Below are 12,275 nucleotides of genomic sequence, written 5' to 3' on the forward strand. Positions count from 1 at the left end.
TGAAAAATGTAATTGCAAGGCATGACAGCACATCTGGCACCTACTTCTTGGGTTATTTGCTCTTAAATCATGCCTTGTTGTTCTAGTTGCAGAAGAATAGCTCAATGATAAACTTGAAACTTGAGCATCTTTGGTAAATGCCAAAGGAGAGTTAAAAAGAAAGTAGGCCAGGAGCTGCCATTTTCTAAGCAAATGTATCATTTTAGCTAAATATCACTAGCATTTTAGGATTGTGTATAGTTAATGCAATGCCTCTATACATAGAACTTAATAAAAAATGATTAATCTCTGAGTTTCTTGTGATATAAAAACATTCCCAGGAAAAAGAAGGCTCCATTAATAAATACCACAGATGCCGTGAATTAAACATTCACACTTTATAATGAGATCAGACCTCTCTGGATACCAGATTATAACACTACCATTTTGAGATCTGAAATCCTTTAATACTAATAATATATTACTTAATTTCTGTTTAGAGTAGTCTATAATCATCAGACAGTGTCTCTGGAGGACCAGAGAGCTTTTATTACTGTCTTCTATGGCACCCAAAGTGCTTAGTTTAGATTCTGATACCAGCCAATTCTCCAGAGCCGCTCTATTAAATGGGAACTCTTTGAGATTACTGTTTTCAAATGGAAGCCTGTGTAATGTTGTGGGGAGGGAATTTCAAGGCTCAAGAAAACTCCTCTTGAGAAAAATAATATCAGATGGATTCATTAACTGAACATTTTGATTATCTGCAAACTCCTAAATGCTTATAACTAAAAGAGATTCTGTACAGCTCTCACTTAATTGAGCAACATGTGCAGCATATTCTGGTGCCTATGCTCATTGCAGTCTATCAAAACAAATGCTGGAAAGCTCTTTATCTGCAGAGGTCCAAATTAAAATAAGTTTGACAATAAAAAGGACATGTTCATAATCTCCAACTGTTCCAAAGATTTCCTATCTTTAAATAAAGTTCACTCAGCAATCAAGTCATTCATGAAATAATTAGGAGGATGTTTATCTTATTGAATAAATGTTTATTTTGAATTTAGAAGGCATTTCCTTTGAGTTAAAAAAAATACCAAAAAACTATTACATGCCACCATCTCCTTCCTCCTTGCTCATTGTCTTATATCATTTGCTTGCTTGCAACATATATTCTTGAATAAGTTGTTTATGAAGCAGCAAATTAATAGTCTTTCTGATTGTTTTTAGGTAGGATTTGGAGGGCTGACAAATGAATAAGTAGAAAATGGCAATTCTACATGAATTAGCTTTAAGGCTCACTAAGAGGCCAATGCAGAACTTAATAAGAAACTTATTAAGAGGGGCGGAGCCAAGATGGCAGAGGAAAGCAGTGACGTGCTAGAGCTCTCCCCCAAACCCCTCCAAATACCTACAAAAAATGGCTCTAAACAAATTCTAAAGCAGCAGAACCCACAAAAAAACAGAGTAAAACAAATGTCCAGCCCAAGACAACCTGGATGGCTGATTGGAAAGGTATATTGAGCCGGGCTGGGAGAGGAGCACAGGTCGGCGTGGGCGCACAGGCTGCAGCAACCCTGGAGCAGGCCTCAGAGGACTGAATCACGGGCAGCTGTGGCAGGTTCCAGACTTCTCAACCCAGGAACGCCAAAGACAACTTAGAAGGTCAGTGGGAAAAGTCTTTTACTGCGGTGAGAGAAGAAGCTAGATCTCAGCCGCCCCGAGGACGGCAGCTGGCTTCTGAGCTTCCAGCCCACAGACTGAGGGGGAATGCAGTGGCTGATCAGAGGGGGATCGCAAGGATCTCTTTGCCAGGGCTGAGGCAGGAATCTCTTGCTTTACCTGTGCTTGGATCTGGGTCACAGTTCCGAGGGGCGGTCTTGGGGCTAGGAGGAGTGCTGGCGTGGTGGAACTTGTAGCAGTGGAGAGGAAACACCTCGCCCCTTATCATAGCACCTTGGAAGAACCGACACTTTTCAGGTCCCTAGAAATATCTCTGAAAACAGCTGTACAAACCCCCAAAGCTTGGGACAGTACATTTTCCACATTGGAAACAGACTCTTACCTTAACAAAGAGTTTAAAACTCAAGTAATTGGTTGGGATCATGAGCAAGCAGCACAAAAAGAGTCAGACTATATTATCTTACTTTGGTGACAAAGAAGATCAAAACATACAACTGGAAGAAGAAAACAAAGTCAAAGCTCCTACATGCGAAATTTCCAAGAAAAATATGAATCAGTCCCAGGCCTTGGAAGAGCTCAAAAGGGATTTTGAGAAGCAAGTAAGAGAAGTAGAGGAAAAACTGGGAAGAGAAACGAGAGTGATGAAAGAAAATCATGAAAAGCAAGTTAACAGCTTGCTACAGGAGACTCAGAAAAATACTGAAGAAAATAACACCTTAAAAAATAGCCTAACCCAAATGGCAAAAGAGGTCCAGAAAGCCAATGAAGAAAAGAATGCCCTAAAGAGCAAAATTGGACAAATGGAAAAGGAAGTCCAAAAGATTACTGAAGAAAATACTTCCTTAAAAATTTGAATAGAGCAATTGGAAGCTAGTGACTTTATGAGAAATCAAGATACTGTAAAACAAATCCAAAAGAATGAAAAATTAGAAAACAATGTGAAATATCTCATTGGAAAAACAACTGACCTGGAAAATAGATCCAGGAGAGAGAATTGAAAAATTATTGGACTATCTGAAAGCCATGATCCAAAAAAGAGCCTAGACATTATCTTTCAAGAAATGATCAAGGAAAACTGCCCTGATATTTTAGAACCAGAGGGCAAAATAGAAATTGAAAGAATCCACCAATCTCCTCCTGAAAGATATCCCCAAAGGAAAACTCCTAGGAATATTGTAGCCAAATTCCAGAATTCCCAGGTCAAGGAGAAAATATTACAAGCAGCCAGAAAGAAACAATTCAAGTATTGTGGAAACACAATCAGGATAACACAAGATTTAGCTGCTTCTACATTAAGGGACCACAGGACATGGAATATAATATTCCGGAGAGCAAAGGAGATAGGATTACAACCAAGAATCACCTACCCAGCAAAGCTGAGTATAATTCTTCAGGGGAAAAAATGGTCATTCAGTGAAATAGAGGACTTTCAAGCATCCTTGATGAAAAGACCAGAGCTGAATAGAAAATTTGACTTTCCAATACAAGACTCAAGTGGAAAATGAAGAGGTAAACAGGAAAGAGAAATCATAAGAGACTTATGAAGGTTGAACTGTTTACATTCCTGCATGGAAAGATGATATTTGTAACTAATGAGACCTTTGTCAGTATTAGGGTTGTTGGAGGGAAAAATTATATGTATGTAGGTAGATAGATAGATAGATGGATAGATAGGTAGAGAGATAGATGAATAAATAGGTAGATAGAGGACACAGGGTGAGTTGATGAAGGGGTCATATCTGGAGAATAAAATTAAGGGGTGAGAGAGGATTATACTAGGAGAAGGAGAAAGGGAAACGTAGAAGGGGTAAATTATCTCACAAAAAAAAAACAGAAAAGAAAAGGCTCTTACAGTGGAGGGGAACTGGGGGAAGGTGAAAGGAAATGAGTGAATCTTATTCTCATAGGATTTGACTTAAGGAGGGTATAACATACACACTCAATTGGGTATGGAAATCTGTCTTACCGTACAGGAAAATAGGAGGGGAAGGGGACAAGAGAGTAGGGGAATGATAGAGAGGAGGGCAGATTGGGAAAGGGGGTAATCAGAAGCAAATACTTCTGAGGAGGGACAGGGTCAAAAGAAAGAATAGAATAAATGGGTGGGTGGGATAGGGTTAAGGGAAATAAAGTTAGTTTTTCACAGCCTGTCTACTATGGAAGTGTTTTGCATAACTGCACAAGTATAGCCTATATTGAATTGCTTGCCTTTTCAATGAGGGTGGGTCGGGAGGGAGGAAGGGAGAAAATTTGAAACCCAAAGTTTAAAAAAACACATGTTTAAAAAAATGTTTTCACATGCAACTGGGAAATAAGAAATGCACGAAATGGGGTACAGAAATATATCCTGCCCTACAGGAAAATAGAAGGGAAAGGGGGGGGAGAGATGGCAAGGAAAGCAGACTAGGGGAAGGGGTATTCAGAATGCATGCCATCTTGGGGTGGGAGGAGGGGTCAGATGGGGTGAAAATTTGGAACTCAAAATCTTGTAGAAGTAAGTGTTGAAAACGAAAAATAAAAAAAATTAAAAAAAATAAACTTATTAAGAGAAGTAGGACAACTTAATTCAGATTGATTATAGACTTTGGTGAAGACAGCTGGAGTTCAAATGAAACTGAAAAGGAACTTATATGCACTTCAAAGTATGCTAAGCAGATGTCTGAAACAATTACTGTGGGATGCCTATTTAGAAGCTAAAGGCATTATGGCAATACAGTGGTAGACTTAGGTTCTTCTTACACAAAGAGCGGTAGCTACTGCTAAAGCACATAGCACCATCTCAAATATGATTCTTTTGGGATATGAACTAATTTAGCATTCTTGTCATAATTCAGGACTTTTGGTGTTATAAACTGTAGCCAAATAAGAGAGGGAATGCATGAGACCTCAGTTCAGAGCTCTCCCATGTCCACCAGTATAAAGTATGTGGTCAAGATTTTTTCCAGGAAACCATTCTCACCACTGCTTGTAAGTTATGTCAGCAATAACAATGTCCATTTTATGCTTTATCATGTAATGTAAAGCTTCTTTAATATTTATTCAGATATACTAGGGATCAAATCATGTTCCCTGAAACATAAAAGTATCTTCAGAAAAGATCTCATAAACCAGAAACTTAAAAACAGACATTACAGCAGCCTTTATCAAAAGTATAGCAAGGCAACAAAACTCTGCTTTCCCCTCCCTTCCAGGAGCCAGCATTGTAAAGGTCTGACAGAACTGTTTATGATGACAGTAACATAAAAACAACTGAACTAAGCACCTCTTTAGCAAAAATAAACAGCTAAAAAGGAAGAAAACAGATGAGTTTCTTCTTAGGTGAACCACCTCTGCTTCTCTATACCACAATAGTCTCATAGTATCTTGGGATGTCTCTCTTCACTCTAAACAAAGTCAATCAATAAATGTGTATTAAGGGGGGAAGCTAGCTGGCGCAGTGGATAGAACACTGGTCCTGGATTCAGGAGGATCTGAGTTCACATCCAACCTCAGACACATAACACTTACTAGCTGTGTGACCATGGGCAAGTCACTAAACTCCATTGCCTAGCCAAAAAAAAAAAAGTATGTATTAAGTACCATTAAATACCTACTGTGTACCAGGTACAGTGCTAAGTACTGAAGATATGAACAAACAAACAAGCATAGTCTCTGCTCTCAAGTCTAATGGGGTAAGCAACATTAAAACCACTATGTAAAATAAGCTATATACAATACAAATTGGAGATAATCAATTCGTTCTGAGGACAAAAATGGCTAGTTATAGCTCTATTAACTAACATATGACTATATATGCATATTATGCATGCTATATATTCTACCCATATGTATGTATGAATGGATGGATCTATTACAAAAACTCTAGATAATAGGATGTCAGAGTAAGAAGATACTATGATCGAGTTGCAATGTGTTGCAATTATAGTTAAGAGACCTAGTTCCATATGCCAGCTCTGACACCTACTGAACATATGACCCTGGGAAAGTTACTCATCCTCTCTAAGGCATTGCTAAAGAGAGTGTTGAATATGACGGCTTCAAGGGCCCTATCATCTCTAAATCTATAATCCAAAGAATTGGCCCAAGGGAGTTAATGGCAGAACCAAAACTAGAACCCAAGTCTCCTACCTAAGGTAAAGGGACTGTTGAGGAATCAGAACGATTACTTTTTAATCTGAAAACCATGTCTTCACTTTTTTTCAAAGCACTTACTATGTCTCATGCAGATATCTTCTCCTCTATTGTGCTCACATTTTAAAGGAGTGGTTCCAGAAGAGATCCTGTTTTTAATTCAATGCTTAAGGCACAAAGAGTCAAATAACTAATCACAGAATTGGAAGGGACCTCACGCGCCATCTAGTCCAACTCATACCTGAGCAGGAATTCTTTGTCTGAAGACACTAATAATGGAGACCTCAACGCTTTTTGAGGTCACTAATTCCAAAGCAACTTTAATTATTTTTTTCATATATTTAGAGGAAATCTCTTTAATCTCCTCTTATTCTCTTCCCCATTGCTCTTAATTCTTCCATTGAATGTGAAGAGAGCTATCATATTCTCTCAACTCTTCTTTTATCCACATCTCCCATCCCAATCCTTACAACTGTTCCTTATGTGTCATGGCTGCTAATTATCTCATCACACTGGTTTCTCTCTATGGCAGCAATTTACAAAGTGTCGCTTACAGATAATGGAAGGTCCCTGAGATATTTTCAAGGAGTCCAACTATTTTCATAATAATATTACAACATTTTCATTTATAATATGGTAAATATCAATAGATAGCACCCCACATAAACCACATAAACTCTTTGTGGGGGGTCCTTAATGATTTTTAGTGGTAAGGGGATTGGCCCTGAAACCAAAAAGTTCAAGAACCACTGCTCTATGGGATGCACACTACAGTGTATCAATATATTTCCTAAATTGTTATATCCTTAATTGGGCACAATGCTCCTGATGTGGTGTGACCAAGGTGGGGGTGCAGTGAGACTACTACTTTCCTCACTAAAAAAAGTGAAATTAATAAGTGCATTAGCGGTTCTATACTGAGTAGCTAAATATAAATATTGGGCAAAGTCAAAATTGTTCTGGTAGTTTCATCTTTTCCCCTTGGTAGATATAATCTACACTCTAAACTTAATTACCACCAAAAGTTCTAGTATTAGAAAGTCTCAAAATGTATTATGCAGAGTACATAGAATAGGCAGTTTTGAAAAGTTATGTAGAATATCACATTCACCAATTTAATTGACGTCTAACACAGTAAATTGGAGCATGCATGCTGTTATCTCCAGATCTATGTAGATGTGGTAGTCGCTCAAGAAGCAAGATTGCAATGTGATGAGTTTTAACTATATAGCGTAAGACATTTAGGACAATGTTTTATTTCTCCTAATGTCGGTTTCAATTTTTAGAATGAAGCAGATAAACAAAAAATAATGAAAAATTTGGCCCTATAAAGCTTATTTCCAAGGAAATATGTCTATATTAAAGAAATCTTTTCTCATCGCTGCATTAAAAATAACAATATATAGATGTCAGATTTGGCAGTTAAAGTGACTTATTTGGGGCCATTTAGAAATATACTCATTGGTTCTACATATCCATCAAATTGGCAAGGATGACAAAAGAAGAAATTGACATTTTTGGAGGGACTGTGGGAAAAACATACACTGATGCACTGTTGGTGAACTTATGAATTGGTCTCATCATTCTGGAAGGCAATTTGGAACTATTTCTCAAAAAATTACTAAACCACGCACATCCTTTGGTTCTGCAATACAATTATAAAGCTTATGTTCTAAAGAGATCAAAGAAAGAGGAAAAGAACCCATCTCTTTTCATAGTAGCAAAAAATCTAAAAACCAAGAGGGTATCTACTCATTAGGGAAAGTCTAAACAATTATGGTACCTGAATGAAATGGAATATTATTGTACCATAATAAATTATGAAACAGACACTTAAATGAGGAAGAACCATATGAAATAATAGAAAATGAAATGAGCAGAATTAGAAGAGCAATTTATATAATGAGAGTTACATTATAAAGAAAAACTACTTTGAGAGCCTATAGAACTCTGAGCAATGGAAATGACAAACCATAATTCCAGAGGACTTTAGATGATGCTCATTATCTACCTCCTGACAGACAAGTGATGGACTCAAATTACTAAATGAGATATACATGTTTAGACATTGCCAATCAGGGAATTTACTTTCTTTGACCATAGATATTTGTTATGAACATTTTTCCTTTCCGTCTCTCCCTTCCTTTTTCCTTCTCTTTTTCTCTTCCTCCTTCCTTCCCTCTCCTTCCTTAATGTTAGGGGAAAAGAGAAAGATAATAAATGCCTATTTTTTAAAAAATTCTAATTTAAAAAAGAAATTTTGACCCACATAAAGGATATGATTTCAAAGCATGGTATTTTGTTTTTTTAAAACGTAAGACAGAATGCTTATATGGTTGAATAAAGTTTGGTATTTTTTTTCAGTTGAGTTATGGTGACTTTGGAAATAAGTTGATAAGGATATCATGGATAAAATCATGGACAAAAATAAGTTATTTGAAAGCTAGAATCTAAGGTTAAAAGATTTTTAATCCTATGGAGTTAAATTTTATAGTCTGAGATTAGAAGAAAGTATGCATATTATGCTACTTATTATGATTTGCTCCACTTTATAGTGTTTAGACCATCTTAAGCTAAGGGAAGAGACAGGGAAAGCCTTCCTGCGGAAAGTGAAGACATAGCTCAAGTGCAGAAAGTGATTTGTACAAGAGCATACTGTTTAGTTAGTGGCAAACTCAGAACAAGTGACCCTCCATGCTTAATACTAGTACTGTGATTTTACTACTACATACCGCATCTCTATATATTTTAGAAACATCATAGGTAGGGCTATATTTTGGCCATCATAATCACCCATGGTTAATTTAAAATTCAAGAAGATTCTATAACTTTAAAAAAAAGAATGAATTATATATTTGTTAAGCTTCCTTCTGTTTTAGGGGATGTGAGGTGAAGAATTTGTTCTGAAGCTCAGCTTATAATTCCTTTGGATGGTACCAAAGGATGAGGATGAGTAGCACACTATACCTTGACTTTCTCCAGGTGATCTTGCAGAGAGTCAATCAGTAGATCTCCCACTGGCTGCCAAGAGCCCTTGATCACTTCAGCCTGACGTAATTTGAGGTCCAGTCCATCCATTGCTTCCTGAAGTTCCTGTAGTCTTTCTAGGGCCTCATCTATCTTCTTCTGCCAATCAACAGAGTGTAGGTTCAATTTTTCCCATTCAGTGTCGACCTCATCAGATTGCTTTCTCAGGAGTCTTGTGACATTCTGGGCCCTCTCCTCAGGAGGCAGTTCTAAATTTGTAAGATAAGAAGCTGTTAGGCCAAATTCTTTATTACATCGGTGTTTTTAAAATAGCATTGAATAGTTCATATTACATAAAAGGGACATTTACAACAAGAGATGGGAATGCTGTTTTAATATAGCTGTTTTTGAAGTTAATAATTTTGGAAATATGAGGCTATAACATACAAAGAATCCTTGCTGAGTCTTTTACACTTTACATTGGTCTCATGCTTAACTCTATCTTATTTCTTCAAAGATCCAATTAGACTGCTGAGCTAAATGATGGGAATGATGTTTGGGTCAAATAATATTTCATTTGGATTCATCTTTTAAATTGGTAATTAGCTTATAGTCTCTACAATAGTAGAGTTCTTTCTAATAACCACAGTTATTTCTCATTTTAAAAATGTTAAGCTTTTTGTATCTAAGATAATTTCTAATTTTGTTTAGAAATGGGCATACATGTTTATACATTGGAGATTAAGATTTCTGATTCTTTTCATCTATAGGGTTTAATTTGAATTGATTACACAGAGAAATTTAACTTGGAAAATATAAGCTCTTCTGACATAAGAATCAAGAATTTATGGATCTCTCAATCACTGCTGATCCTTCTATCAATATGTTATTACATCTTTACATTCAATTACCTCTGGGCTCCTGGTAATGCTTCTCGAGTTCCTCCAAAGGTTTCTCTGAAAGAAAGATTCTCACCGTCTCAAGTGTACTCGTGATTACAGGTTCTTTGGTTTTCAATTCTCTCTTGAAGGCCTGTGAAACCAAGTAAAAAGCAGTGTAAATTTGGTGCCCTGGGCTTTTACTACCAACTCATACTAGGTATTTATAAATGGATTAGGATATTACCAGGTCAACCTTTGATTCTGATATTTAGGCGAACTGACTGGTGTCAAAAAGGAGGAAGGCTAAGGCTACAAACCATTGTGACAATCAGGAAATCTTTAGAAACTCTGCTCTATGCTAATATCCTTTCATTTAAGGTAAGAGTTCTTGGTTTGATGTGACTGTCAGACTTGAGATGTAGGTTGCAACCTAACAAAAAAGATACAAATATAGCCTAATGGAACCTTAAAAATCCATTATAAAAACCCAAGGGGTTTCCAGAATGCATTGATAAGATTGAATGTTACCTGAGATTGTATTCTCATTCCATCTCTGTACATATGTGTATTTTTCAACTATAAATAGCAAAAAAAAAAAAAAAGGATATGGCTTAAGATTGAAGAAAATAGAAATAAAACTCTGCTTGTACTAACATTTGAGAAGCCAAAGCTATCCCTAGGTGTCTCATTGTCCTCTGTAAACACTTTCTCTGTATTGTAGAAAGAATGAGTGTTGTACATTTCTGAGATGGGAATAGACATTGAAAGTACTGCAGTCAGAAAATTTCCCTGGGAAGTTCATAAGGTTGGGGGGAACAACTAAATCTGATGGTAAACTTATCATTTCCACTAGTCAGTCAAGGAGCATTTATTAAGCATATATCATGTGGTAGGCCATTGTGTTAAACACTGGGTATACAAGGAAATACAAAATATTGTCCCTGCTTTCAAGAAGCTAAGTCTAAATGGGACACAATGTGAAAACAACTATGTATATACAAGCAAGATGTATACAGGATAAATTAGAGACAATCAACAGAAGGAAAGGACTAGCATTAAGGACCAGGAAAGGCTTTGAGCAAGAACTTGAAGGAAATGAAGAAAGTCAGGAGGCAGAGATGAGGAGGAAGAGTAATCCAGGCATGTAAAAATGCCTGGAGTCTAGATTCTTTGAGGTACAGCAAGGATGCCAGTGTCAATAGATTTCAAAATATGTCCTGGGAGTAAGGTGTAAGAAGACTGGAAATTAAGAAGGGCATCAGGTAGTAAAAGGCTTTTTGAATACTAAAGAGAAGATTTTATATTTGATCCCAGGGGTAAAAGACAGCCAATGGAGTTTACTGAATAAAAGATGACATGGCTAGACTTACATTTTAGGAATATTAATTTGACAGCTGAGTGGAGGATAGACTGGAGTGGTGAGACACTTGAGATAGGGAGGCTAACCAACAGGCTATTACAATAGTGATGAGGCTTGAAATGATGAGGGTATGTCTGCACCACAGTGATGGCAGTGTCAGAAGAGATAAGGGATGTATTTGAGAGATGTTACAAAGGTAAAACTGGCAGGATTTGGCAGCAAAATGGAAATGGGGGAGTGGTGGGTGAGAGTGAGTTGAGAATGATATTTAAGTTTCATGCCTAGGTGACCAGGAGGATGGTGGTACTCTCAGAAGTAACAGGGCATTTAAGAGTGGCAGATATCGTAGTGGGTAAGAGCTAGCATATCTTTGAGCAAACCAGTCTATTCATGGTGATGAGAAAGCACCATGGGGAGAGGATTTGAGGTGAAGCTTGGGGACAAGATCCAGTTGCAGCACCAGAGGGAAAGGGATCATACAAGTTAGAGCTAATGAGTCCCTATTCCAATCCTCTCATTTTATAGATGATATTATGTAATAATTAGGCATTATTATTGCATAGAATTATACAACTTTAAAGATGAAAAGGACTTTTGAGATCATCTAGTCCAATCTTGTCATTTTATAGATGAAACCCAGGGAGGTTAAGTAATTTGCCCAAGGTCATACTAATGAGAAGGTTAATAACAAGCCACTGATAAATTTTTTTAATCAGCTTTTCTCATAGCCTTTGATTCATTTATTTATCGTTTCATTGAGAATTAATTTGAATATATACTGGAAAAGGACTTAGAAATGATAGGGAATATTTAAATACATACACAGATCTCTGGCCATAATTTTTTTCAATGTGTCCTTTCCTTCATTTCTCTTTGTTTTCTGACCTATCTTCTCCCTCTTGACCTATCTAATCCCTGAAAGTCCATAACTTCCTCATGATTACTCAAGGATCAGAATATAAAAGAAGAACCAAAAATGGGTCTGTCATTGCATATAGATATCCATGTGATTACCATCTCCTTACTGACTGAAGCTCATTGGCTTGTAGTTGCAGGCTTGTCAGTCATACATAGGTGCCAGGCTCCTCAAGTCAGCCCTGAGGGTGTTTGACAAGGGAAGGCAAGATCTGCTGAAGAAGAGTCATGCCCTTACATAATAATGCATCTCTGAGCTGGCTGTCAAACTGTGGGCTAGGAGGAAAACACTCACAGCAAGTGTTGTGGAGAGCTAATGCCTTGGAAATCATGAAACTGAAGAGTTCTAATCAGGAGGGGGC

At 37.0% G+C, this 12,275-nt stretch overlaps 1 protein-coding gene across 2 annotated transcripts in view; it reads right to left on the minus strand.

The window, feature by feature from the left end:
- Positions 1-12,275, minus strand: part of DMD (dystrophin) — a 2,133,690-nt gene that overhangs the window by 383,813 nt on the left and 1,737,602 nt on the right. For both annotated transcript variants that reach the window (XM_027841994.1, XM_027841966.1), the window contains 2 exons: positions 9,669-9,789; positions 8,758-9,026 (listed from right to left, as the gene is read on the minus strand). In XM_027841994.1, the coding sequence (XP_027697795.1) occupies positions 8,758-9,026; positions 9,669-9,789 (390 nt within the window). The remainder of the gene's footprint in view (positions 1-8,757; positions 9,027-9,668; positions 9,790-12,275) is intronic.

Source organism: Vombatus ursinus, unplaced genomic scaffold (assembly GCF_900497805.2).
Source record: "Vombatus ursinus unplaced genomic scaffold, bare-nosed wombat genome assembly UNPS02004827.1, whole genome shotgun sequence".
NCBI lineage: Eukaryota > Metazoa > Chordata > Mammalia > Diprotodontia > Vombatidae > Vombatus > Vombatus ursinus.